This window comes from Emydura macquarii, unplaced genomic scaffold, assembly GCF_026122565.2.
Source record: "Emydura macquarii macquarii isolate MOO-44397 ecotype Brisbane River unplaced genomic scaffold, CSIRO-AGI_Emac_v2 contig_2205, whole genome shotgun sequence".
In the NCBI taxonomy this organism is placed as follows: Eukaryota; Metazoa; Chordata; order Testudines; family Chelidae; genus Emydura; species Emydura macquarii.
The window spans coordinates 3,259,603-3,287,218 of NW_027132342.1; the positions used below are offsets into that span (position 1 = coordinate 3,259,603).

Sequence of the window (27,616 nt, forward strand, 5' to 3'; positions counted from 1 at the left end):
AGTCTAGAATTTATAGGTGCACACCTCAGCTCTGATTACATTGGTAGCATTGCCCTTGCTGAGATTCCACACAATATCGAACCTCATTTTAGAAGTCAAAAACAGCCCATACATCATTGCCCACACCTGCTTCAACTGCTGGGCCATATGATGGGCACCACATTCGTGGTACAACACACCAGACTATATATGTGAGGCCTTCAAGGATGGCTACACTCAGTCTGTCCATTCAGGCTGTGCCTGTTTCGTATGTAATCAGTAGTACCTCCAAAATGAAAGACTTCCTGAACTGGTGGACAAATCCAAACAACATTTGCAAATGCATACCATTTCCAAGATGCATACCATCAGTCATAATTACAACTGATACCTCACCGATAGGTTGGGGCACCCAAATGCAGAATCTCGCTCTTTAGGCCAACGGACTGCAACAGAAACCAAACTCCATATCAACCTTGAACTAAGGGCAGTACACAGGGCATGCACACATTTCCTCCCACAAATATCGCACAAATCAATCCAAATAATGACAGACAACATAGCCTGCATCTTTTACATAAACAGATGGGGGCGCCCAATCCCACTCATTATGTACAGAGGCCATAAGACTCTGGAACTGGTGCATAAGCCACAATATAGACATATCTGCCTCATGCCTCCCTGTGGGCGTATGAATGCAATAGCGGATATGCAGCCTCCAGCACAAATAGGAGATGAACGACAGAGTCCTACGTGACATATTTCAACACTGGGGAGTACGAACCATACAGCTGTTTGCAACAACAACGAATCGCAAATGCAACCAATCCTGTTCCAGAACAGGATGAGGAGACTAATCCTACAGGATGCCTTCTTGCTTAAATGGAAAGAGACACTACTATATGCATTCCCACTGTTACCAAGGGTTATAAACAAGATTTGCCGGGACCAGTCCTTGGTCATCCTCATAGTATCAGCATATCCCAGACAACCTTGGTACCCCTACCTAACTAAAATGTCCATTCGGACCTCACGAAGACTCCCTATAAGGAGGGACCTTTTATCCCAGAATGGGGCACAACACTTCACCCCAATCTGGAAATGCTCCACTTGATGGCTCGGAGACTCTTGGTTCCAAGGAATAGAGAGGATGTGTTCCAGGCAGATCCAAATTAACAGCAAAAAGCCTTCCACACTCAAAATGTACTTGCAGAAATGGAAAAGATTCTGCACATGGTGTCAAGCAAAACTCACTCAAGTGGTTTAGCCTCTCTACCGCTAATACTCAAATACCTGTTAGAACTAAAAACAACTGACTTATTAATGAGCTCCATCAAAGTACACCTTGCAGCCATTAGCACATTCCAGCAGAAGCACTACCAATATTCTCTCACCCTGTTACAAAGTGCTTTCTGACACACCTGCAAAACTTGTACCCACAAACCTAACGATTGTACTAAAAGCCCTCATCCCCCATTTGAACCCCTAGCCACGGGCTCACTCCATCTGTTGATGAAAGTAGCATTCCTAATTGCCATCACCTCGGCTAGAAGAGTAGGTGAGATAGAGACCCTTATGGCACACCCTCCATACACCATTTTTTTTTTACAAAGACAGGGTCACCATGAAACCCCACCCAAAATTCTTACCTAAAATATCATCTCTCCGTGTTAACCAGGTCATACACCTTCCCACATTCTATCCCAAGCCACACAATAACCAACAAGTGGCTAAATGACATACACTGGATGTGAGAAGAGCACTTTCATTCTATCTAGACAGAACCAAAGAGTTCTGTAAATCACCACTATTCGTCTCTCTTACAGAATGATCAAAGGGAACCATAATATCCACACAGAGACTACTGAAATGGATATCAGACTGCATACATCTATCTTATGAGAAATCCAAAGCGAAACCACCTGCCTGTATGAAGACTCATTCCACAACGGCGGTGGCAATCTCCGTTGTGTTTCTCAACATTGTCCCTATGTCGGACATTTGTGGAGCAGCCACCTGGACCTCTGAACATATGTTCATAAACCACTATGCGATGGTGTCCAGTGCAGACATAGACACTCAATTAGGTTCCACAGTGCTAACATCAGGCACCCGAACTACTCCGAAGTGCCCTCTGCCCATAGCGAGACACTGCTCTACAGTCACCTGAAGTGGAGGACCCAGAGGGACAGCACTCAAAGAAGAGAAAGTTACTGACCTTGTACAGTAGCTGAGGTTCTTTGAGATGTGTCCCCCTGTGGGTGCTCCACAACCCCCTACTCCAAATTAGGAGCGTGTAAATACATCACGGTAGAGAAGAAACTAAGGGGGTTGGGCTGCGTGAGGTGCTGTGAGACATCCTCTGTGTATGCGTGGCCTGGACAGGCACTGCTGCAGAAATCTCTGATCAATGGCACCGGGACGCACTGACACCTGAAGTGGAGCAACGACAGGGACACACATCTCAAAGAATCTTGGTTACTGCACAACTTTCGTAACTTTCTTTTCAGAAGTTTAACAAAGGGGGAGAGGGCGAGCACCAAAGATATTCCTCACCTGGGGCGCCATTTGGTCTAGGACTGGCCCTGCCTTTAGTACTCAGTACTTTCTCCCAGTGAAGGTACATGCATGCTGTAATCAAGTCACTTGTCCATCTTTTTGCTAAGGTAAGCAGATTAGGCATTTTGCCCAGCCCTTGAATCATTTTTTATGACTCTTTTCTTTATCATCTTCAATCTTTCAACATTTTTTTTTTAAATGTGGACACCAGAACTGTATGCAATATGCTAGTAATCTCATCAATGCTATGTACAAAGGTAAAGATGTCTCCCTACTCCTACTTCCCAGGCCCTGGGTGTATACATCTAAGAATCACATTAGTCCTTTTTGCCACATTATTGTACTAGAAGCTTATACTAAGGTTACATCTAGTGAAGACACACTCAATCAATCCAGAAGCCGATTCAATAAAACCACCTCCCCAGAAAGCATAGCGCTGCGTCAACGGGTATCCATTTCCCATTGACACAGCGCAGTGGGGATGGCACGCTCAACGGAAGTTACGAAGTCTACGGAAGTTGTGCAAGCTACTCTGCATAGCTTGTGTAACTCCCATCGACTGCCACCAAATTTCATTGGCAGTGTAGACCAGGCCATAGTTGCTTGTCCATTGCTCAACATGAGTTCCCGATATGGTGCTGTAGAGAAAAGGGCTAATGTGTTGCTGACACCTGTTGTCAGCAATGGATAATAATTTTTCTAATTTAGACAAAAGTTATTAATACTTTTTAGCTCATTTTCAGCAGATTAGCAGCTACCATACTGGTATATTTTTAGGAATAAATCAGGTGTGAGGAAGCAACTTGTGGAATTTATCGTTTATTACTGGACCAAATAGAAAAAAAAATTGACAGTTGTCCAGCATGAGATGTGTGATATTTAAAAGATAATCATTCCTAACAAAAATAGTGTTTGGTAACTGCAGAAAATTGTGCAGGGATTCTCTCTATCAAGAAACAGGATCACTGGTTTCAGTTCTTGGAATAGATGACCTTATAGCCTTGTGGATTTTCTAACAATTTTTTCCTGGAAAGTCTGTGCTCAGGAAAGTGGAAAAATAGCAACACCTGGATTCAAACATAATCCAGGATATGCTGTGTAAGACTGTACAGTAGAGTGCCAACTTGCTGCACCATGTGTATGAGAGTTTTGGGCCACTTTTGCGTAAAGCCTTACATTTATGTTAAGTTGCATGGCAATTTTGTGACTTGGATTTGGAACAAATAAGGGTTGTAAAATAGCTCTCCAAAGAGAACTAGTGGATTTAGATACTAAATAACCTAGTCTCTGATCTCCTTTTGTTAGTAACTTCATTTACAACAGAAGATCTTATTTTATATGTACTGATAATCTTGCTTCTATGTGAGAGATGTTCTTTACAAGTAATTATATAAGTTACTCAAAGTACTCAGACAGAGTGCAGGTAACATTTAGTTTTTCTTTGTGATCAGCAGGAAAAAAACCTCTTCAGGAAATTAATTGAAAATAATTTTGTGGGTTTCAAACAAAGGATGACTGCAAAGCTAAATTTTCTTTCCAAATACAATAGAGTATAATTTACAAAAATCATCAGAAGTAATTATAAATATATGTATTTTAAGACACTTATTATTGTAAGATCAAGGTGCCATTTCATGTATTCTGAAGTAATGACAGCTCTTGATAAAGAGGTGAAGAAAAGGAAAAAACCAACGTATTTGCTTCCCATTCATATATCTTTGATCATTCTGCAAGGAGAGAGTCTGCAAAGAGAAAGCAAGGTAGCCATCTACCATAAAGATGGCAAGACTTGCGAACAGCTTGGTCTCTAGTGATGGTGAACTTCACAAATCAAGGTCCTCCACTTAAATTACTCTGTATTGTAATCTAATAGTAATGAGGTTTTTTATTTACTACTTTTTAAAGAATCCAAGACCATAATGCCCCCATACCCACATATGGTTCATGAGGTCCTAAGTCCACCCACATGGATCCAGTTACAGGGTTGATGACCCAAGTTACAATATTTTCAAATCTTCCTCTGTATCTCCCTATTATTAAAATATTGATTTGAATTCTTACTCATTTCTATTCATTATATACTTTTCAAAATCTCTTCAAAATTATGCTGTCCCTGATGTTTTATCCTAACCTTATTTCAGGTAAAGATAAAACATCTGCTTTTTGAGTTCTATCCTGTTCTCATATAATCCCTTTATTAGGTGAAATAATTTCAGATAAATTTAAACAACCATTTAATTTTGAATGGAAAATGCATCTAAAACAAACTATATGGGTATCATTTAAAAATCAGACACCCTTCACCTACAGCTTATTTACGCCGGAAAATTATATTGTTAGAAACACATTAACTAACTGTTTTAAATATACAGTGTAGCCAAAGATTGTCTTGTTTTTGTTCTGTGCTTGTACAGCACCAGTTTGTACTAGTCCATGATTGAGACACCTAGATGCTACAATAATATGAAGAATAATAATAAAGTTTAAAGTCATATCTGCTGGTCATGGTAACCACCTAAGTAAGTGCAAAAGAAAAACAAAGGCAGCTGCATCTATTAACCCCAAACCAAAAGTAATCATAACCCGTGACACATTAAACATGCCACTCCTTGTCTATACTGAGTGCTCAGTCATGTTTAACATTAAGACATGGTCTACCATGATATAATTTTCCAGTGTAGATAAGGCCTGCCCCTAAAACTTGCTCTGGTATTTGACCATTCTTAATACAGAGGACACCAGAGTTAGGCTAAATGTAGGTGTGCAGTACAAGCTTTTTTTTAAATGAATACCCACACTATACATTCATAACATTGCTTCAAAAAGTACTCTAAAAAAGCATGTTCCTTTCTTTTAAGGAAAGACCGAGAAGTGCAGTGGAGCAGTTGTGCCTGGCAGAAAACATTCGGCCTCGAATGACTGTGGAGGAGCAGATGGAAAGAATAAAGAGACACCAACAAGCTTGTCTGAGAGAGAAAAAAAAGGGACTAAATATTATTGGCATTTCAGATTTTTCTCCTTCACAGAGCTCATCCTTTATTAGGGATAATCCAGTTAAATTGACTCAGGTATGCCAAAAGTCTCTTGGTGCACAGTAATATGTTGGAGGGAGGAGAGGGGGAGAAATCTATATTTAAAAAAAAAAAAAAAATACTAAGGTTGCAAAGTTGTATGCTGCTGCGGCTTTTGAGGCGGCATAGGCTTTGCAATTCAGAACGTCCATTTGTAGCAGGCTGGCAAAATTTTCCTTAAGAACGCAAGCGGGAGTGAGTCTTTTTTTTGTGTTTGTTTTTTAACAGTTTGTAACTCAGTTAAACCTAAATGGAATTTCCTGGGATTAAAAAAAAGCATTTCTGTAGCCTGAGGCTGCCAAATTTCAAAGGCCTGCTGCAAAAAATGGAGGTATTAGTGCTTCTCAAAAAAGTTGCCAGATTTTTTCATAATGGAAAACTTTAGGCAGCATAAATTTAGGGGTTGCTGCCAGCTCCTCCTATTTTATGCAGTTATAAAATGTATGGTTATATGCTGTAAGCAACAAATTTCTTCTGACATATTACAGTTGAATTTTTTAATTACACAAAAGTCAGGAAGTTCAAAGATAAGATTTCAAAAGCAATTTTAATTTTTACCTTTTGCATTAAAATAAGAGCTTTCATTACAACATACCACGTGTGAGGAAATGGGGTGGTCAACTTTTAGTTTGAGATCAAGCAGTTAGAAGTGTTTTTAGTAATGTCTACCAGTGTTTGAGAGGTCATAATGGAAGTTGCAGCATAACAATAGAAAAAGAGTGTAATACCGCTGGATTTTTGTTGCAAATATCTCCATCTATCGCATTTGTTCTACAGAATAGAAGAAAGGATGATATGGTCTCTAGTAACATTAAGGAATTAGAGAGTGCCATAAGAGAGTGTGATTTGGAACAAAATCATGAAACTCCTGTAGAAGAATTAGCACCACTAAATGCTGGATCAGAAGAGCATCATGCAGATTTTACTAAAGAGGTACTAAGTTATATTTAAAGTGTTCAATTCTATCTCACAAGTAACTTCTTCCATATAAAGCCCACAAATAGTGAGCGCCCATCTGTAAATAACATCACCTACTCAGTTCAAAAACCTTTCTAGACAAAACTTACTTCAGGTCTGCCAATGCATTCTGTGACTGAGGTTTCCTTTTCAGACCCAAAGACCTTTTCTTCTTTTTTGATTTGTACAGCACCTAGCAAATCAAATTGTCTTTAAACAAATAACAGCAGAGACCATAATTTACACAGCATGGAGTTGGACAATAATTGTGACTTGTGCTGATCATGAAAATTGGATTTGTCTCAGATTTACCTTGCATCCAACCCAGTTTTACCCTGTTTTAAAAGGTCTAATTGTTGTTCAAAAGCGTGATGTGACTTGGGGAGGAGCTAAAGGTTGTCAGAACCATGATGCACAATCATTCCTCCTTGTAATTGAACACTTTAAATCTGCTCATGCAGAATTTTTTTCCTTCTGTTTTTCCGCATGTTCTTCCATTAATTTCCCTTTTATTTTTTTGCTGCTGCCTCTCATTTCCTCTCCTTTTACCTTTGTTCTCACTGTCCTTATCAAGTTTCCACAGAGAAACAATATAAAATCAAGTGATTAAAACCCACTGATCATCTTTAAAAAAAAAAACTCTTTTATTGGAAGCTTTCTTTCTTTATCTCAAGTACTTGAGCCTTTTGAAAGAGTACTACTTGGCATACAGAGAATGACTGTATCTAATCAGAACTTCTAAAACACTTCACACTGATTAATGTATCCAAGCAATTGTGCATTGGAGTGTAGTGGAGGTATGGAACCAATACATAACTGCAATCCAGATTCTAGATAGTTCCAGGTTACTCTCAGAATTCACTGCGCCAAATTCTGTGTATTTATTTTACTCCCCAGGTATAACTCTCCAGGTAATTCCATTGACTTGAATGGTATTGATGTAAATCTTTAGCTATATCAGTATAACTGAGACCAAAATTTGGCTCTGTTGACAAAGCTTATTTCCTGAAAATCCATTCTCTATCCACCATTCAGTATGTGCTCACAGTGTGTACTCACAGATTTTTAACTTGTTTTATGATTTCAACTTTTCTCTTTAAAGTTGACAAAAAGTGATGATCTACTGTTCCCGGACACGTGTGTTATAGCTGATCCAAAAGAAGGGAAGGTTGAAGAGGGAGTAGAAAAACAAAAGCAATTGGAAAAAACACACAATGTTGATATCAGGTAAAAATAAATAAATAAAAATAAGCTAATTGCATGTTGAACTAGTCCAACAATTAATTACAGTTTTAATAATAAATATTTTTAGTTGAGTTTTTTACCTTAGGAAGCTTGATTCACTGTTCTAAGCAATTCCTAAGGGGAACTGAATGGTACAGGGCTGGAAGTAAATGAATACGTTAAAGCTTTATTTTGTCTATAAAAGGTATAAGAATATGAATGGCTAGATGATATGAAAAATTGTTTTCTTTAAGCATAGACAGGTTCATTACAAGCTGGCTTATATTTTAAGATTTGATTACATAATATCATATAAATAGCACATATTTGACCCAGTCCTGCAGTCATTGTCAGAAGTAGGTGTAGGATCAGGCCACGGACTGTTTACAGATGGGCTTTAAACTTTTTGTATGTTATTCATGGAAACAAATTTTTCAGATATGAATAAGATTATCCAGAGTTGTTCTACTTATTAGTTTCACTCTTAGATTACCTCTTTGTTAACATGGAGAGAAGGACTAAAATATTCAAGATTTTTCTCCCTAACCCTCTTCTACTTAGAGGCTCCAACACAGACTTTTCTCTTCTGAGAAATGCAACAGAGCACAACTATGGAAGAAAATATAAATATAGCGCATTCTGAATGCAACTTGATTTACTCCTATTCATAGCAAACTTGTTATACTTTTCTTACTGTCATGATTCAGTTCCAGCTATCTATTGAAACCAGGGATACACTGAGTTCACCCACCATGGATTGGTAATAAGGAGGGAACTTGGTCAAAACTGGTTCAAATGTGGGGCAAAAACAAAAAGTAATTATGAAGTAGCTTGTGTTCAGGTGCCCTCCCCAGGCTAATTTCTGAGTTAGTATTTTTTCCTTTTTCCTGTGTTGCTGTTTTTTCTCAGAACTAATACATGGGACATTTCAGATACATTTGTGAGAAGATGTTCATCATGGACAAACACAATTTTTGCTTTGGGATGCAAGATCTAGTTAATAATGTTATCTCAGGATGAGGGCTTAATAGCTTTCCCTGCCGCCTCAAAGCTTTTCATCAGACTTCTGTTAAAGCCTCACCTGAAAGCACTACGGGCAAGCTTTTTATTGGAGTCCATTGCACAATGTATGGAAGCCATCAGCTCAGGAGAAGTCTGGACTTGTTTGACCCCTTTAGGGTACTTCATCACCTTGGAGGGTTTCTGTTAGCTCCATGATTTCAGACTAGTACTGGAACTTGGTGCACCTTTTAATTAGTTCTTGCCTAACTGGGAACTGGACAGATGGATATTACTGTTAATAGTCATTACGTTCTCACAACACACTGCATCTTCCTGAGGGCCTTGAATTTGGCATCTATTTCAGTGTCCAAGTATGAAAAAGAAAACAAAACTGTTTAATTCCCAGTTTAAAATTCTTTACTCTAAAATCTAATTTTATAAGGTTGAAACAAAAATTGTCACATTTTCTTTGATTCAGGGTTTCAAAACTAATGTAGGTTCCAGAAATATGTATTTTGATTTAAACAACAGGATCTTGTAAATCGGAAGGTTGTGTGTTAAGAAAAGAAAATTAAGTGCTGGAACTCCAATTGCACTTAAACATTGGTTAACACCCGAAATTAAATTTAAAAAGCTCTAAAAATAGCATCTTCTTTTTAACTAGCTTCCAGAGCATGACCCCAGTTGCAAACCACAAAAGCAAAACCAGTCCAGAAGAAAGTGAAGCAGCCAGTGTTCAGGAGCAAGAAGGGATTATTTCTTCTTTTGAGTTCGCAATACAGTCTTCAAGAGAAAATCAAGCAGCAGGTATGGAAAAGAGTTTGTCAGTTACACAGAAGCATGAATTGGGATTAAACTTTATGTATGTAATATACATCCTGATTGTTTTCTGATGGTCTGAAATTCTTATTTAGTGAAAAGAGATCACAACTAATCTGAATCTCATATGCATATCTCTTTCACCGAAGGGGGGAGGGATGGACAGACCTAGTCCATTTTCCAATAGTTGACTCGCAGAAACGCATACTGTTTTCAAAGGTTTGAATGCAGATCTTTTGGAGAAAACTAGTTCAAGGATAAGAGGGGGTTCCCAGTAGTTGCTCTTGGCTGGAGCAAATCCTTCTATGTCCACCTCCTGGAAACCTTCCCCAATCCCCCATGCCCATTCATGGTGCTGCCTACCTCCTTGTTACTGGTTCCAAACAGCTCCATGACTTTCTCCTGTAGGTCATTTCACCAAAGGCATCTATTTCAAGCACACACTTTCCTGCTGTTGATCCCCTTGCAGGTGTAAGCTCCTTGACTGGAGCACAGATAGTATAGTGATGAGGGCCATATACGCTCTATTGGTGGGTGTGTGTGTCTCCAGAGCTCAGAAAGGATGCCAGAAGTGGAAAAGACGGTGGTTGTGAGTGCCTTAATGGCACACATTGCAAGGTCAGGGTGATGGGGGAAGGTCAACTTGCTTATGAAACGGGCAGGTGGAATGATCAATACTTGAGGCGATCAGGGTACTTGCTGGCTGCTGGGGAGGAATAAGGAAGTGCAGAAGTGATATAAGGATAAATAAAGAAGGCAAACAGCATAGTCCTTTCCCCAACTGCTTAGTTCAGGCCAGGACTAGGGAAGATCCTTTGTGGTGACAGCAGATATCATAGGGAAGGATTAGTTACTCATGACTCTGTCCAGTAACCTGAATAAAGGATTCTTCATAATCATTAAAAATCAGTCCTGTGTCCCCTGAACTATCTGACACTACAGCCTTCCTGTGTGCCATGTCTATTCTGCAGTCATTGTACTAGTTACTTGTATGAGCAAATACCTTCCTTAAGAAAAATTTAAATTCTTTTTTTAAGTAGTATTATTTTGACTATATAATGTTGATTTTAAATTTCTTCGGATTATTTTAAGCTTTACTTGCATAACACTTAACTTGCTCACAAATTTCATGCTGTTTGAAATATTTTCAAGTTGTCTAACTTTTTCCTTCTATGATATTTATTTTTTAATTTCTCTTAATATACAATTTTCAGGGAAAAGTCTGCCCTCTTCACCAGAGTCCCCACCATCACCAGCTCCATCAACACAACCACAGCTCACAGAAGGATCACATTTCATGTGTGTATAGTCTCAGAGAAGTATGTCTGCTTTTCCGTCATACTGTTTTTCTGAGTATACTGTAGTTTTCTTTGTGAAACACCTATAGACAATTTTATTAAGTAGGATGAAGGTAGTTGAGATGTATATATTAAACAAACAAACTAAACAGTAATGTATTGATTCTTCAAGTACATGCAGCTGTGTATTCCACTACGGTGTGTATGCACACAGCATACAGGAGCTGGAGAATTTTGCCTAGCAGTACCCTTAGAGGATCTGCATTAGTGCCTCCTGCCTATAGTCTACATATCCACAATTGGTTATTTCTTGTAGGAATCAAGGTAGAAATCATTAGCTTGGACAAAGGAAATACTCTTACTACAGCATTATGATAGGATGACCTATTATGATACATTGTAATATAATACAGATATAGCGTTATGACATACAGATACTGGAAGAATGATCAAACAATCAGTTTGTAACCACCTAGATGATACGGTGATAAGTAACAGTCATCATAGATTTTTCAAGAACAAATCATGTCAAGCCAACCTAATATCCCTCTTTGACAGGGTAACAAGCCTTGTGGATAGGGGGCAGCAGTAAATATGATGTATCTCAACTTTCTTCTTCGAGTACTGTCCCTATGGGTGCTCCAGGTGTGTTTGCGTTTCTGTGCCACTGATCGGAGATTTTTGGTAGCAGTCCTTACCGCCTGCACATGTGTTGCTACCCACAGGCCACAAGGCTTTCAGCGCATGTGGGCATTCTCTCCTCAGTTCCTCAACCAACTCTGGCTAGAGATGGAGCTAATAGCTGTCCGCTTATGGATCATTAATTCTTTTAGAATTGCTAATTTTGTCTTCTCTGAAGCTCCCTTTTCTTTCTTATTTGTATGCGTTTGCTTTGGCCATGCCTAAAACAAAAATAAATAAAAGAAAAAAGAAACGATGAAGAAAAGAGTGGGACTCTGTTCTCCACACCCTGGGGGGGAGAAGGGTATACCCAGCTCCCCTGTCTTCAAAAAGTGCATCAGCTATAAGGAATCTATCCTGGTCACTGACGGACATTTGCAGTGCATTTGCTGCCTGGGAGAGACGCACAATCCACAGAAGTGTGGATTGTGTCAACAACTGAAGCCCAGGTCAAGGAAAGATAGACAGCTGAGACTGAAATTCCTGCTCATGGAGTCAGCCTTTCAACCTCCGGAGCCTCAGCAAGAACTCTCTTTGCAACCCGACCACTTTGAGAGAAGAGTCCAGGCAGACCCTGTTAGAACATTTCAGGTCTTGGCACAAAGGGTAGTAGAGGCTCTGGAAATACTGAATCGCATCATAAACTGGTGGACATCTTACATTCATCCACAGCTGCAAAAGTTGCCCGACCAATTAATGAGGCCCTATTGGACCCTGCCAAATCAGTATAGCAGACCTCAGCATCTGTCCCTCCAACATGCAAGAGGATGGATAAAAGATAATATGTTTCGGCAAAGGGGATGGAATTTTTGTTTTCACATCCATCCCCCAATTTCATCATTGTGGACGTGGTAAACTCCAAAGGATGACAACATGTCCTTTACAAGCAGGACTGCAAGTTGCTAGATTTATTTGGCAGAAAAGCCTATTTGTCAGCCACCCTCCAGTTCAAAGTGGCAAATTATCAGGCCCTATGGGCAAAATATGATTACCAAAATTATGCAAAATTAAACAGATCTATTGATCAGCTTCCTGACTCACATAAAGTAGAGTTTAAGGCCCTAGTTAATGAGGGCCAGTTGGTGGCAAAGACATCCCTTCAATCTGCTCTGGATGCAGCTGACATGGCAGCCTGTTTTATTTCAACTGCAATGGTGATGAGACAGGCCTTATGATTTTACCTCTCCAGATTACCCAAGGAGGTGCAAGCAACACCTGTTCAAAGGAACGACCCTGTTCGCCGAGAAGACTGACACTGCCTTCCACACTTTAAAAGACTCAAGAGCCACCCTCAGATCCTTGGGGATATAAACACTCTTATTCATACTCATCCCAGTACCCAGCTTAATACTCCCAGAAGCCATATAAGCCACAAAGAAACCTAGATTCCAAACCAGATGTAAGATGTCAGAATCCCAGCAAACCTCTTTTCAGCCATCTACGTCGAAGAGACAATTTTGATGGGTTTGTTAAGGCACCTATAGACTACTCTTCCCGCTACCATTCATGCTGGAACACCCCACCCATTCCTTTGGGGACCAGCTTACTCTGTTCCGCAACACCTGGGAATGGATAACCTCCAACAAGTGGATGTTGGAGTTCATACAAATGGGATACTCCATCCATTTTTCCTCCCTCCCACTTTCCAAACTGCCTTCCCCATCCTTCTTCAGGGACCCTTCTCACTATAGCTTGCTATGGCTGGAGATAGACCATCTCCTCAGTGTAGAGCCAGTGACTATGTATCTAAGGGGCAAAGGCTTCTATTCTCGTAACTTCCTGACAGTGAAGAAAAAAGGGAGAGGAGCGCTCAACAGATTCATCAAAGCTCAGAAGTTCAAGATGGTCACATTATCCACGATCATTCCATCATTAGAAAAGAGAGAGTGATTCTCAGCCTTCGACTTACAAGATGCATATTTCCACATCTCAGTTATACTGAACACAGGCATTACCTCAGATTCACACTAGGACAAGACCACTATCAGTACAGAGTACTCTCCTTCAGCCTCTTCTCGACCCCCAGAATATTCTCCAAGGTCCTCAGTGATGGCAGCCCACCTATGTTCTCAAGGCATCATGATTTATTCTTACCTGGATGATTGCCTCCTCAAGGCTCAATCCTTCATAAACGCATAGGTCACTCAGATCACTTAGAACCTGTTTCAAAGTCAAGGCCTGCAAGTCAGTGAAGAAAAATCAACACTGAGACCAGTACAAAGATTTGAATTCATAGGCGTGGACCTCGACTCTGTTCAAGCAAGAGCACTCCTACCACATCACAGGTTCCTCAGTCTCTCCTCATTGATAGACAATACAGTCCAGTCCCCAAATGTTAGCCAATTGTTGCTTCCAGCTCCTGGGACATTGCGGGGACGTCAGTGATAGCCCATGCCAGACTATGCATGAGATGCTTGCAAACTTCATTCGGTTCAGTTTACAGACTGAACAGAGACAGCATAAACAAACGTGCTGGGGTCAATACATCCCTGAACTGGTGGAAAAATCCAATAATGATCTGTGTGGGAATCCTGTTCGCCCAGCCTTCCCTATCATTACTCCTGACCACAGACGCATCCTTCATAGGGTGGGATGCGCATCTCAGTGGCAACACAGCTCAGGTCAAATAGTCCGCAAGCTAGATATGCCTACACCTCAATCTGCTTGAACTCAGAAGTCAGAAACACGTATGCCCACTTCCTGCCAGCGATGAAAGGCACACACACACGGGTCATGACAGACAACGTGGCCTGCATGTATTGTATAAACTAGCAGGGAGGGCCCAGATCACCCTCCGTATGCACGGATGCAATAAAGTTATGGAAAAATGGTGCATAGCCCACAACATATTGATATCAGTGACCTACCAGGAATACACAATGCAACAACAGACCGTTTGAGCTGCAAATTTACTCATAACCACAAGTGGGAGTTAGTCAACAATACTTTGCAATATCTTTCAACTATGGGGACTCCAGCAATAGACCTGTTCATCACCTACTAGAACAGCACATAGACATCTGGCTCTGAGGTGGTGCAGGAGGTTTTACTGCACAACAGAAATGGAAGTACTCATCGTACCTACTTGCAGAAATGGAAGACATTCCAGGTGTGGTGCCAACCCAAGGGTGTCACCCCAAATGCAACTACCTTGCCTATGGTCCTGTACTACACCTTAGCCCTCAAATCGGGACACTCTGAGTTCACTGAAAGTCCACCTGGCAGCAATCTCAACCTTCCACCCACCTTTTCCCACCCAACCAGGAAGAGGTTTCTCAAGGGCATAGTGAACCTCTTCCCACAGACCACACCCCCCACCCTTCAGTGGAACCTTAATCTAGAGCTAAAAGGACTTACTAGACCGCCATTTGACCCCATGGCTATGTGTTCTTTAACTTAGTTGTCCATGAAGAAAGCGTTTTTCATTGCCATCACTTCAGTGAGAAGAATAGGGGAAACAGCAGCCCTGATGGCACATCCCCCTTTTACAGTATTCTTCCCTGATAAGGTCACGCTTAGACCACATCCGAACTTCACTCCAAGATGACTTTAGCATTCCACATAAATTAGTTTATTCAGCTTCCAACTTTTTATCCCAAGCCTCATCAAGATAATAAGGAAGCCATCCTCCATATGCTCAACATAAGGAGAGCCTTGGCCTTCTACTTTGAAAGGACTAAGCGTTCAGGAAATCCCCCAGACTTTTCCTGTCTATTACTGATAAATCAAAGGGAACAGCGATTTCAGCCGAAAGGCTGTCCAAATGGGTTTCAGGATGCATCAAACTTTACCACCTTTACCTACAATACACAGGCACTCTACAAAGTCACTGTCGTCAGTTGCCTTTTTGAGATGTTTCCCGGTATCAAATATGTAGAGCAGCTACCTGGGCATCTGCGCACATATTAGCAGAACACTATGCCAGTCTGAGGGATTGAGCTGCAGACACCAAGTTTGGTATCACTAGCATTTATCGCACAATGGGGTCTGAAGTCCCAGCCTCCAGTGGTAGGCAGTGCTCAGGAGTCACCTACAGTGAAGCACCCATAGGGACACTACTTGAAGAAGTTACTCACCTGGTGCAGTAATGATGGTTCTTTGAGATGTATCCCCCTATGGGTGATCCACAACCCATCTGTCTCCCCTCTACTTTGGGACTTGATTAATTGGCTCTGTGGTAGAGAAGGAACTGAAAAAGGAATGTCCACGCATGCTGCTAGCCTCATGGTGGGGAGCAATACATGCGCTGGTGGTACAGACTGCTACCAAAAATCTCTGATCAGCAGTTTGGGGGTGCAGATACATCTACAGTGGAGCACCCATCGTGGGACACATCTCGAAGAACCATCGTTACTGTACAGGGTGAGTGACTTCATAAGGTTTTTGATACTGTCTCACGTAACCTTCTCATAAGCAAACTAGGGAAATATAGCTAAAATGAACTTACTATAAGGTAGGTACACAACTGGTTGGAAAAGCATACTCCAAGAGTAGTTCTCAGTCAAGCTGGAAGGGCATATTGAATGGTGTCTCACGAGGATCTGTCCTGGGTCCAGTTCTATTCAGTATCTTCATAAATGATTTGGATAATGGCATAGAGAGTACGAACACAAAGTTTGCAGATGATACCGAGCTAGGAATGGTTGCAAGCTCCTTAGAGGAGAGAATTAGAATTCAAAATGATCTTGACAAACTAGAGAAATGGTCTGAAATAAGATGAAATTCAATCAGAACAAATGCACAGTACTACACTTAAGAGTGAATAAGCAATTGAATAAATACAAAATGGGAAATGATTGCCTACGAAGAAGTACTGTAGAATGGATCTGGGGGTTATAATGGATCACAAACTAAATGAGTCAAAAATGTAATGCTGCTGCCAAAAAAAAAAAAAAAAAAAGCGATCATTCTGGGATGTATTAGCAGGAGTGTTGTAAGCAAGACTTGAGAACTTACCTCTTCCATTCTACTCAGCAATGGTAAGGTATCAGCTGGAGTAGTGTGTCCAGTTCAGGGAAAGATGTGTACAAATTGGAGCAAATCCAGAGTAAAGGAACAAAATGATTAAAGGTCTAGAAAACATGACCCTACAAGGAAAGATTGAAAAAATTGGATTTAGTCTGGAGAAGAGGAGACTGAGGGGGACGTGATAGGTCTTCAAGTAGATTTATAGATTCTAAGGTCAGAAGGGAACACTATGATCATCTAGTTTGACCTCTGGCACAATGCAGACCACAGAACCTCACCCACGCCCTCCTATAATAAACCTCTAAGCAATGACTGAGTTATTAAAGTCCTCAAATCATGGTTTAAAGACTTTAAGGTACAGAGAATCCACCAATAAGTGAGCTGTGCCCCATGCCACAAAAGAAGGCGAAAAACCCCCAGAGCCTTTGCTAATGTGCCTGAGGGGAAAATTCCTTCCCGAACCCAAATATGGCGACCAGTTAAACCCTGAGCATGTGGGCAAAAGTCACCAGCCGGACACCCAAGAAAGAATTCTCTGTAATAACTCAGAACCCACCCCATCTAACATCCCTTCATAGGCCATTGGCATATCTACCACCAGTAGTCAAAGATTAGTCAATTGCCAAACTAGGCTGTCCCATCATACATCCCCTCCATAAATTTATCAAGCTCAGTTTTGAAGCTAGATAGGTTTTTTGCCCCCCTCTGCACCCCGTGGAAGGCTATTCCAGAACTTCACTCCTCTGATGGTTAAAAACCTGCATCTAATTTCAAATCTAAACTTTCTGATGGCCAGTTTGTATCCATTAGTTCTTATGTCCACATTGGTGCTGAACTTAAATAATTCCGCTTCCTCCCTGGTATTTATCCCTCTGATGTATTTATAGAGAGCAATCATATCTCTCTCCTCAACCTTCTTTTGGTTAGGCTAAACAAGCCAAGCTCTTTTGAGTCTCCTCTCATAAGGCAGGTTTTCCATTCTGCAGATCATTCTAGTAGCCCTTCTTTGCACCAGTTCCAATTTGAATTCTTCTTTCTTAAACATGGGGAACCAGAATTGCACAGTTTTCCAGATGAGGCCTCATGAGCACCTTGTGTAATGGTACTAACACCTCCCTCTCTCTATTGGAAATACCTCGTCTGATGCCTCCAAGGACCGCATTAGCATTTTTCACAGCCACATCACCTTGGCGGCTCATAGTCATCCTGTGATCAACCAATACGCCCATGTCCTTCTCCTTCTGTCACTTCCAACTGATGCATCCCCAGTTTATAGCAGAAATTCTTGTTAGTCCCTAAAAGCATGACCTTGCACTTTCCACTATTAAATCTCATCCTGTTTCTATTATTCCAGTTTACAAGGTCATTCAGATCTTCCTGTATGATATCCCGATCCTTCTCTATATTGGCAATACTTCCCAACTTTGTGTCATCCGCAAACTTTATTAGCACATTCCCATTTTTTGTGCCAAGGTCAGTCATTAAATGGTTAAATAAGATTGGTCCCAAGACCAATTCCTGAGGAACTCCCTTAGTAACCTCTCTCCAGCTTGACCGTTCACTTTTCAGTATGACCCGTTGTAGTCTCCCCTTTAACCAGTTCCTTATCCACCTTTCAATTTTCATATTAATCCCCATCTTTTCCAATTTAACGGATAATTCCTCATGTGAAACCATATAAAATGTCTTACTGAAATCAAGGTAAATTAGATCCACTGCATTCCCTTTGTCTAAAAAATCTGTTACCGTCTCAAAAAAGGAAATCAGTCTGGTCTGGCACAATCTACCTTTTGTACAGCCATGTTGCATTTTATCCCAATTACCATTAACCTTGATGTCCTTAAATACTTTCTCTTTCAAATTTTTTTCCAAGATCTTGCATACTTCTGAGGTCAAACTAACAGGCCTGTAGTTACCCAGATCACTTTTTTCCCCTTTCTTAAAAATAGTTCCTATGTTAGCAATTCTCTAGTCATATAATACAGCCCCTGAGTTTACAGATTCATTAAAAATCCTTGCTAATAGGCTTGCAGTTCCATGTGCTAGTTCCTTTAATATTCTTGGATGGAGATTATCCAGCCCCCCCCCCCCCCCCCCCCCCCCCCCCCCCCGATTTAGTCCCATTAAGCTGTTCAAGTTTGGGTTCTACCTTGGATGTGGTAATTTCTACCTCCGTATCCTCATTGCCATTAGCCACCTTACCACTACCCCAAGCTCTTCATTAGCCTCATTAAAAACAGACAAAGTATTTGTTTAGATATTGGGCCATGCCTCGATTCGCGTTATCGTCCACCCCATCCTCAGTGCTTAGCAGTCCCACTTCTTCTTCGTTTTCTTCCTATTTATATGGCTATAGAACCTTTTACTATTGGTTTTGATTCCCTTTGCAAGGACCAGCTCTACTTGGTTTCTGGCCTTTCTCACTTTATCTCTACATGTTCTGACCTCCAAGAGGTCACTTTCCTTGCTGATCTCCCTCATCTTCCACTCCTTGAAGACTTTCTGCTTTCTCTAAATCACTGTCCGAGATGCTTACTCATTCAGCTTGGTCTACAACTCTTTGTCTATGATTTTTCCCCCTTCCTTGGGATGCAGGCTTCAGATAGTGCCTGCAATTTTGACTTGAAATAATTCCAAGCCTCCTCCATCTTTAGATCCATGAGTTCTTCAGTCCAGTCCACTTCCCCAACTAATTCCCTTAATTTTTTAAAGTTAACCCTTTTGAAGTCAGAGACTAGTCACAGATCTATTTTTGTTTATCCTTCCATTTAGTTGAACTGAATTAGCTCATGGTCGCTCAAAGCAAGGTTGTCCCCTACAACCAGTTTTTCTATGAAGTCCTCCTCACTACTCACCAATACCAAATCTAAAATGGCATCCCCTCTTGTTGGTTCAGTAACTATTTGGTGAAGAAATCTCAGCTATCACATCCAGGAAAATCTGGGCCTTGTTAATTACTATTAGCACTTGTCCTCCAGTCTTTATCTGGGAAGTTAGTCTCCCATAATCACACAGTTCCCAGTAGTGTTTACTTCATTAAAAGCCCTAAGAGATCTCTATCCAGGTCCAAATCAGATCCTGGTGGTCAGTAGCACACCGCAAGCACTACCCCAGGGGAAACTCTAGTAGTTTTCTTCCCCAATGTCTCATCTATTCCATACTTCTAATTTCTTTACAGTCTACCTCATCGATATACAATGCTGCTACTCCACCCTTGCCTTTATATCTGTCTTTCCTAAACAGTACATACCCTTCAATACTTGTACACCAGTCATGACTACTATTCCACCATATTTCTGTTATCCCTATAACATCTGGTTTCACTTTCTCTACCAGTAGCTCTAGTTCTTCCATTTTGTTACCCAGGCTCCTTGCATTGGTATACAAACATCTTAATTTTTGCTATTTGCCTTCGCTCGCATTCCTTACCTGATTTGGCACAGTCATTCTATTGCCAGTATCACCTATTAGGCTGGTATCTACACTACCCTTGCTCTTAATATCCATTCTGCTCCCCACTATGTCCTTTCTTACTTAATTTTCCTCCCTCTCAATGCTAAAATCAGGCATGGAGATTACCTTGGCATCTCCCAACCATCTCCCGCAGCTCTCTAGTTTAAAGCTCTCTTAATCAGTTGTGCCAGCCTCCATCCTAGAAGTGCATTTTCCTCCCTACTCAAGTGAAGTCCATCCCAAAAGAACAGTCCTCCATCCATGAATGCCTCCCAGTGACCATGCATGCCAAAGCTCTCTTTATAGCACCACTGCCTGTTGATCATCAGAATCTTGTCACGCCTTTGTTGTCCTCCTCTAGGGACAGGCAGAATACCACTGAAGATAACCTAAGCCTCGATTTCCTTAAGAGTCTTCCCCAGCCTGGCATAGTCTCCTTTGATATGTTCCAGCGAGAATCTAGTTTATCATTTGTACCAACAAGAAGGACAATCAGTGGATTCTTTCCTGCTCCCGTTAGGATCCTCTTCAGCCTCAGGTCCACATCCTGTATCTTAGCACCTGGCAGACAGCACACCGTTCTGTTCTCTGCATCAGCTTTGGTTACAGGCTTGTCTGTTCTTCTCAGCAGGGAGTCCCCAATCATGCAGACCTGCCTTTTCCTGCTAACGGTGCGGTTCTCCGACCTATTCCCTATTCTTTCTGACTGCAAGTCATCTCATCTACTATTCTCCTTTGCAATCCAGTGCAACCATTTCTGTATCCTCTTGGGGCTCTTATTTGGTGGTATCTCCATTGGCTCATCCACTCTTTGTATAGGACTAGCTGCTCTTCTCTTCTTCCTAACCCTCCCACCTTCAGCAACCACCTGCTGTGCCCCTTCTTCATTTTCCAACTCCGCAAACCTGTTTATGAGCTCTTTCTCCTTCACTAGCCCATCATTTCCTCTGTCGGGTTCTCGCAATTACGTGCTTCCACTGGCCACTTTCCTCACCCAGCATTCTCTCCTCAGAGTTCGTTGGTCCTGCTTCCATTTACAGGTCTGGGTTTTTCCCTTTAGCCTCTTCATTCCTTTGCTCCATCATCTTCTTGAACCCCCTTGTAAAAACTCAACCAGAGTTTCCATCTGCATCTCCAATCCTCGAACCTTCTCTTCCATCAGCTCTGAGGTGGCATTTCATACAAACGAAGCTCATTTTAGGTACCTGCTCCAGGATCATGTACATCCCGCAGCTTTCCACATCCAGTCATCCTCATTGTTTCTTCCACTGCTTGAGGACTACCATTACCACCTCTGTATCTGTCATAGCCTTTCCCCCTTCTTCCTGTCAGTGAGAGAGACAAAAACAAAACCCACCAAAAAAACCCCTAACAATACCAGAACACCACACATTCCCTCCCCAATCTACCCTGTTTTTAGCTCTGTTGGCTGGCTCCTGTGCCACTGCACCTAACAGTATATAAAAAGATTGTTATAAAGAGGAGCAGGATAAATTGTTCTCCTTATCCACTGAGGACAGGACAAGGAGCAATGGGCTTAAATTGCCGCAAAGGAGATTTAGGTGAGACAGTAAGAAAAACTTCCTAACTGTCAGGGTGGTTAAGTGCTGGAAGAAATTACCGTGGGAGATTGTGGAATCTACATCATTGGAGGTATTTAAGAACAAATACATGTCAAGATTGGTCTAGATAATATTTAGTTCTGCCTCAGTGCAAGGGACTGGACTAGATGTCCTATCAAGGTCCTTTCCAGTCCTACAATTCCTATGGTTCTGTATGGTTCCTATGGTTTCTTGTTTGATGGGTGTAAGTGGAAATAGAAGTTAGGTTTATTTGTACAGGTGTTTAAAGAAACTAAGGCATACAGGTCAGAATATTTTAACACTTTTACCAGCACTTAAATCAGTCAAAACTTCTACATTGTCAAGGAGTCCCTTATTTAGTAAGCCTTCCAGAAAAGGCTATCGAATTAATGTGCCTTGTTTCATTGGTCCTATAAGCTATCATAGGCCATGTAAGTAGGAAAGGAGAACTTTGTTTTAGAGAGAGATGTTTCACATAGTTGGTTGAAAACACACACCCAGTTCATAGACTGCCGTCTTTGTTTTTAACAGTCATAATTATTGCATGTGATGAGATACTTATATGAATAATAGGCAGAAAGATATTACCTCTGAATTAAAGTGAAATGGTTTTAATCTCTTCTGTTCATACAAAAACATTACATGCAGCCTTTGTTGCTGTTGATTTTCATGAACAGTATAGCAAGTCGTGTTCAGATTCAGGTTGGACTCCAAATGTTTGTTTCAAACTTAAAATATTTTTACTATAGTATTAAAATGGTAAATCATACTTTCAAAATGTATAAATACAAATCAAAAATAGCATGTACAAATACACATGTTGGAGATGTGTATGTATATATTTTGGGCCTTTAACTAGGGCTGTCATTACCCAACCAACCTTTTCTTTTACAGTTCAGTGGATTGACTGGAACTAGATGTTAGGACCGACACACACACACCCCACACACCCCAGTTCTTAGTTTGCTGACAGATGCAGAAGTCTAGAGTCCAGCAGCAGGCAACACGACAGGTTTATTAGGATCTTTTCAAGCAAGCATCCATTAGGACCGCCCAGTCCTTTACACCAATAAATCTTCCCCCCACTTCCTGTTTTACCTCAGTTTTTATAATGTATCTTAACCAATCATTTCTTTAACAATATTACAAGATGATTCTTTAACCAGTCCTAACGTATTGTAACATAATTCTTTAACCAATCATATCCCACCACCTTAACTGATTACAATTAGTTATGCAACAGACAGAAACAATCAAAGAACCAGACAAATCATTCAAATAGAGAATTGGGTACCATAACGACAAAACAATAAGGAATGTAGATTTTACAACCACAACTGTTAGCATTCCATCTGGCAAAAGAATTACTTATCAAACCAAGTTTCCTTTAAACATTCTAGGATCTTTTCCATATCTGGAGGTGTTAGACTGGATCACTATCTTAACAGCCTGGTATTAGATGTTATGTTGGAATGTGCATATGTGACTGCATGCTTCCCAGCTTCAGTCTCAGACTCTCACAGTGAGAGGAAGGCCTGTGGTTTTGATTCTTTGTTTTATACCCCTATAACCAGCTAAATGATAAGGATATACTTACAAAATATGGGCCTTTACAGGCAGGCCTGAATATTTATATTCTATATACTAACACTAGACTCTATTGGTTATAGTTCTACTAATTTACCCACACAGATCAGCCTCCACATCTCTGTCCTGAAGGGTAGCAACCTGGCACACACTACCAGTTGTGTCAAATTGCATTTGGCTCTGTCATTTGCACCAGTGTGGAGGTCACCAAAGCCATTTTCTCTCAAGTATTTATCCCATATGAATTCAAGTCCGCAGACATAAGGGCTGGTAATCTCTTTTGCTGCTAACACACTAATCTCAACATCCTACGCAGCTATGTGTATGTGAAGGTGGTGATGTGTCTAACATTGCCACCTTAGATATGTTTCCACAAGCAACACTTAACTGCTGACGACAAAATAACCTATTTCTAGGATGGTACTTCTAAAATGGACTCAGTGCCTCTACTTCCCCAGTTTTAGTGAAGCCAAGGACACTAGAGCCTAAAAATAGTTTCCCTCTGTTCAGTATCTGAATTGATTTGGAGGCATTAGTCCATTTCCTAATGTAATACATCAAATCTGCACTTGACACACTGGTTAGCAGTCTCATCAGAGAGCTCCAGTACTGAAAGGGCGCTGTACAGCTGGTTTTGTGTCAAGCTTAAGACTAGGACTGGAAAACAAGAAATCCATGTCACAAAAAATGTCGAGTTTTTGATATTTGGTTTTGTTCTGCGTTGCAATAAAACCTAGACCTTCTGAAAGTTTTTGCAAAAAATTAGAGGGAGAGGCACACAAAGGCTCAAGTTCCTGTCCTGCATGATTTTGGAGGAGGGACTTAAACTTGTATATCTTTGTATATCCCACATAAGTGTCCTAACTGCTGGGCTATTGACTATTCAGGGATGAGCCTCTTTCTTCCTCCACCTCATTGAAAATGATAGGTTTCCACAAAAAGTTTGTTTCATTTTCCAACTAAAAATATTTTGTCAAAAGATTCCTGACCAGTTTTAGTTGAAACACAATGAAGCATGGTGTGTGGGATCCCACCTACACTGCTGCTGCCCACAATGTGGGCACAATTCTCTGTGATTAGAGATCTTGCTCTAGGGCTGACAATACAACACCTTTCTTAAGCACTGCCCACTCATTTAAATATGTTAAATGTGGGCAGCATTTCTTTTACTTATGACTAATGTATAAAGAGCTGCAATTTCCCAAATGAAACAGCAAGTATACAGGGCTGCGAAAAATTTCCTGTCCTGTAGGAAGAGTTTAATTTTTTTAAGCAGGAACTCATTTATTCAGTGGGATGCAATCTGCAGAGCAAGAAATCCTTTGCAATAGAGAGAATTTGAAAATTGAGGGACGCATTCTGGTTCATAGTAAGACCAGTTTTTAAGACGGGGGCTGAGAAATGCGTGATGGTTTCAGTGAGTGCTGAAGTAATATCTGTTTAGAGCTTTTACAGTCCGTTAATAAAATGATACTCATGGCAGAGGAATCTGGAATAGGAAAATGGTTCTGTGTGGTATCATAGGACTAAGCAGAGAGAATTTATTCACACATGTCTTTTTCTATATTATGGCTTCTGGCATCATTCAGACAAATTTTGGATCTGTACCACAAGTATATTGTTACCTTTTAAGCATGCTGATAGACAGTTTAATAGAGTGGTGATGAAATTCATTTAGCACCTTTCATCCCTAACACTGCATTACATCATAGCAAGTGAAGAGTACTGTATACCGTTTCTAACCTCGCCAGTCCTTTGGTACAGCATGTAGGGGCTTTGCTATTAATTTTACATGGAAAGCACTTAGTTACTATATTGATGGGTGGCAGTATAAAACTCTAAGGGTATGTCTTCACTGACAATGGCAAATTCGCATCCATCAGATCGATTTATCTGGATTGATTGAGCGGAAGTGAAGACCTTCTCAATCGATCCGGAAGTCGATTCAATAAAGCCACCTCCCCAAAAAGTGTACCGCTGCGTCAACAGGTGTGCATTTCCCATTGGCGCAGTGTCGTGGAGACAGCGCACAGAAGAGGATTTAGGAAGTCAACGTAAGTTACACAAGCTAACTCCCATTAACTACTGTCGAATTTCCCTGTAAATATAGAGCAGGCCTCTGACAGTTCCTCATACAAAAAAAACCTTTCAGTTTACATATGTGCATTGTTGTCAAAATGGCTTTAATGCCTCAAAAAACAGGTTGTGGAAATTTTTCTTAGATTCTTTTTAATATAATCTTAATTTACTTTATGGCTAGCCATAGCAAGGTCAGAAATTCCCTGTCATGCCTAATCCTAAAAGGTACTTTATGCATTGTTTTGGTAAAATACAGTAACTTAATCCATGTCTCTCTTTCAGCTCTAACAGATACTGTTGAAACCATGACTGAGGAGTATGGACCTATGAAAATATGAGACAATATTGTAGAGTATATTTTAAATCTATGAAATTCATAGTTCTGATGCTTTTGGCCATAGAGCATCATTTTATCACTTTCTGGAAAATGTTTGTTCCAAGACAGCTTTAAACAGCCCATATGTACGCTCAACAATCTGAAGATTGTTCTTCCGATACCAGCTTGTTGCTATGATTTCCATGCACATAGATTCTTTTTCATATGCAGCCTAAAGTCAGAACCTTAGTTTTACAGAATTTAATGTTTTTAATTATGAAATCATTTGTTTGCATTTTTGCTTCTTTTAGGTACATAACATCAATTTCTTTTACATATCGCCACTAGACCTTGTTTTACCCTTTTTAAATACTGTAGTGTATTGTTTTCACATTTGATTTGTAAAATTTTTATATAAGTATTTAAAATGTGCCATTTTTATTATTGCTGAGTAAAGTATGTCCTGTTCTGCTGTAATTATTTCTTGGTCAGATTGCAGCATCAGCAGTTACTACCACACTTATCAACATATACATGAATGTTTGTGCTTACTTTTTCTTAAACAAAATGAAGTATAGGTATTTTGAGGTACTGGGCTTTTACTTTGTGGAATAGGGTGTGTACAGCAATAAGCAGGTTTTCAATTCCAGTACTTAGTTTGTGTACAAATGTAATTATGTTCATTGTGTATATATTATACAATGAGCACATCTAGTGTAAGTATAAGATGCCACTTACTATTGTTCAAATGCAAATGTTCATATCTCATTTCTTTTTTATCATGTTAAATAAATGTTGATGTTCTTAAAAAGTTGTGTGGGTAGTATTTCTTCCAGTAAGCAGATGACACAATGTACTCATCCTTTTTTTGTGGGAAGTACATCTTAATAAGAGTTATGGTCCTATCATATGATTGGTTGGGGGAGGTTCTTGTGGTCTGCCATGTGCAGTAGGTCAAACTATATGATAATCATGATAGTCTCTTGCCTTAAAGACTCAATGACACCACTACAAACAAAAGCAGCATTGGTAGACTCTTAAAGGATTCCACTTTGCTCAGCTGGAAGGAGTGGTGCCCACAGCCTAAAGCAGAGACAGCCTTGTGGTTGGTACTCAGGAAGAAATTGGGGTTCAATTCCTGGCTCTCCCATACGACCTTGGGCAAGTCACTTAGTTGCCTTATGCTTCAGTTCCCAATGTGTTTATGTAAGAAATAATTGCTCGTCCTATAAGGGTGCTGTGAGGATTAAATTATTAATATTTGAAAGGCACTAAGATGATAAAGCAAAAACCATGCATGATAGGGGTGAAGAGAGGAATGAAATGATTCCTCAGGACTCTGACATCTGTATATCTTCCAGGAACCAAAATAAAACCTAAAACCATTGTTGTTCATGTCATCTTACTACATACACTACTGGTTTCACATCTCCATCTCTTACTGCTGTCTGAACAAGTGTAAGTAGAGATTGACTCACATTTTTAGTAAAGGATAATGAAAAGTAGATTATTTGAAAAAAATGGCTTTGGATCTAGACAGTAAAGATCTGGAATCCTTTTAAAGATTTAAGCAAGGGTTGTGTGCTTCAGTGCAGCTCTTTAAAGAGGTATGCCAGTCCATCTTTCTTTTTTTTTTACGATCATACAAATAGTATCCCAATTAAATTAATCTCTAGAATCCTGATGTTTATTTGGTAAAAGTACTAAGTACAAGAGATGGTCATACTTGATGCCTCAGGCCAGTTCTAACACTGCCCTCTAAAATAGGAGACCTGTGTTCTTCTTAGGGTATGTCTACAATGCAGCTGGACATGTATGTCCATCCACCTGAGCTGGAAGTTATATGCACTAGCGTTGAGCTATTGTGCTAAAACTAGCAGTGTAACCACAGCAGCACAGGTAGCGGTTTAGGTTAGCTGCTGGAGTATGTACCTAGCCCTGGTCTACACTTACCGGAGATTTGGCGGCAGTCGATGGGAGTTACGCAAGCTACGCAGAGTAGCTTGCGTAACTCCCGTCGACTGCTGTGCTTCCCTTCTG

The 27,616-nt window shown here is 40.4% G+C and overlaps 1 protein-coding gene across 3 annotated transcripts in view; it reads left to right on the plus strand.

The window, feature by feature from the left end:
• The window catches only part of PLEKHA5 (pleckstrin homology domain containing A5), a 312,397-nt gene extending 285,544 nt beyond the window's left edge, over positions 1–26,853 (plus strand). Inside the window, exons 25-30 of one of the 3 annotated variants that reach the window (XM_067559175.1) lie at positions 5,397–5,606; positions 6,387–6,542; positions 7,669–7,793; positions 9,457–9,599; positions 10,826–10,930; positions 25,543–26,853. In XM_067559175.1, coding sequence (XP_067415276.1) covers positions 5,397–5,606; positions 6,387–6,542; positions 7,669–7,793; positions 9,457–9,599; positions 10,826–10,920 — 729 coding nt within the window. In that variant the 3' untranslated portion in view covers positions 10,921–10,930; positions 25,543–26,853. The remainder of the gene's footprint in view (positions 1–5,396; positions 5,607–6,386; positions 6,543–7,668; positions 7,794–9,456; positions 9,600–10,825; positions 10,931–25,542) is intronic. The other 2 variants (XM_067559171.1, XM_067559176.1) reach the window with 2 other exon arrangements.
• The last annotated feature ends 763 nt before the right edge of the window (positions 26,854–27,616 follow it).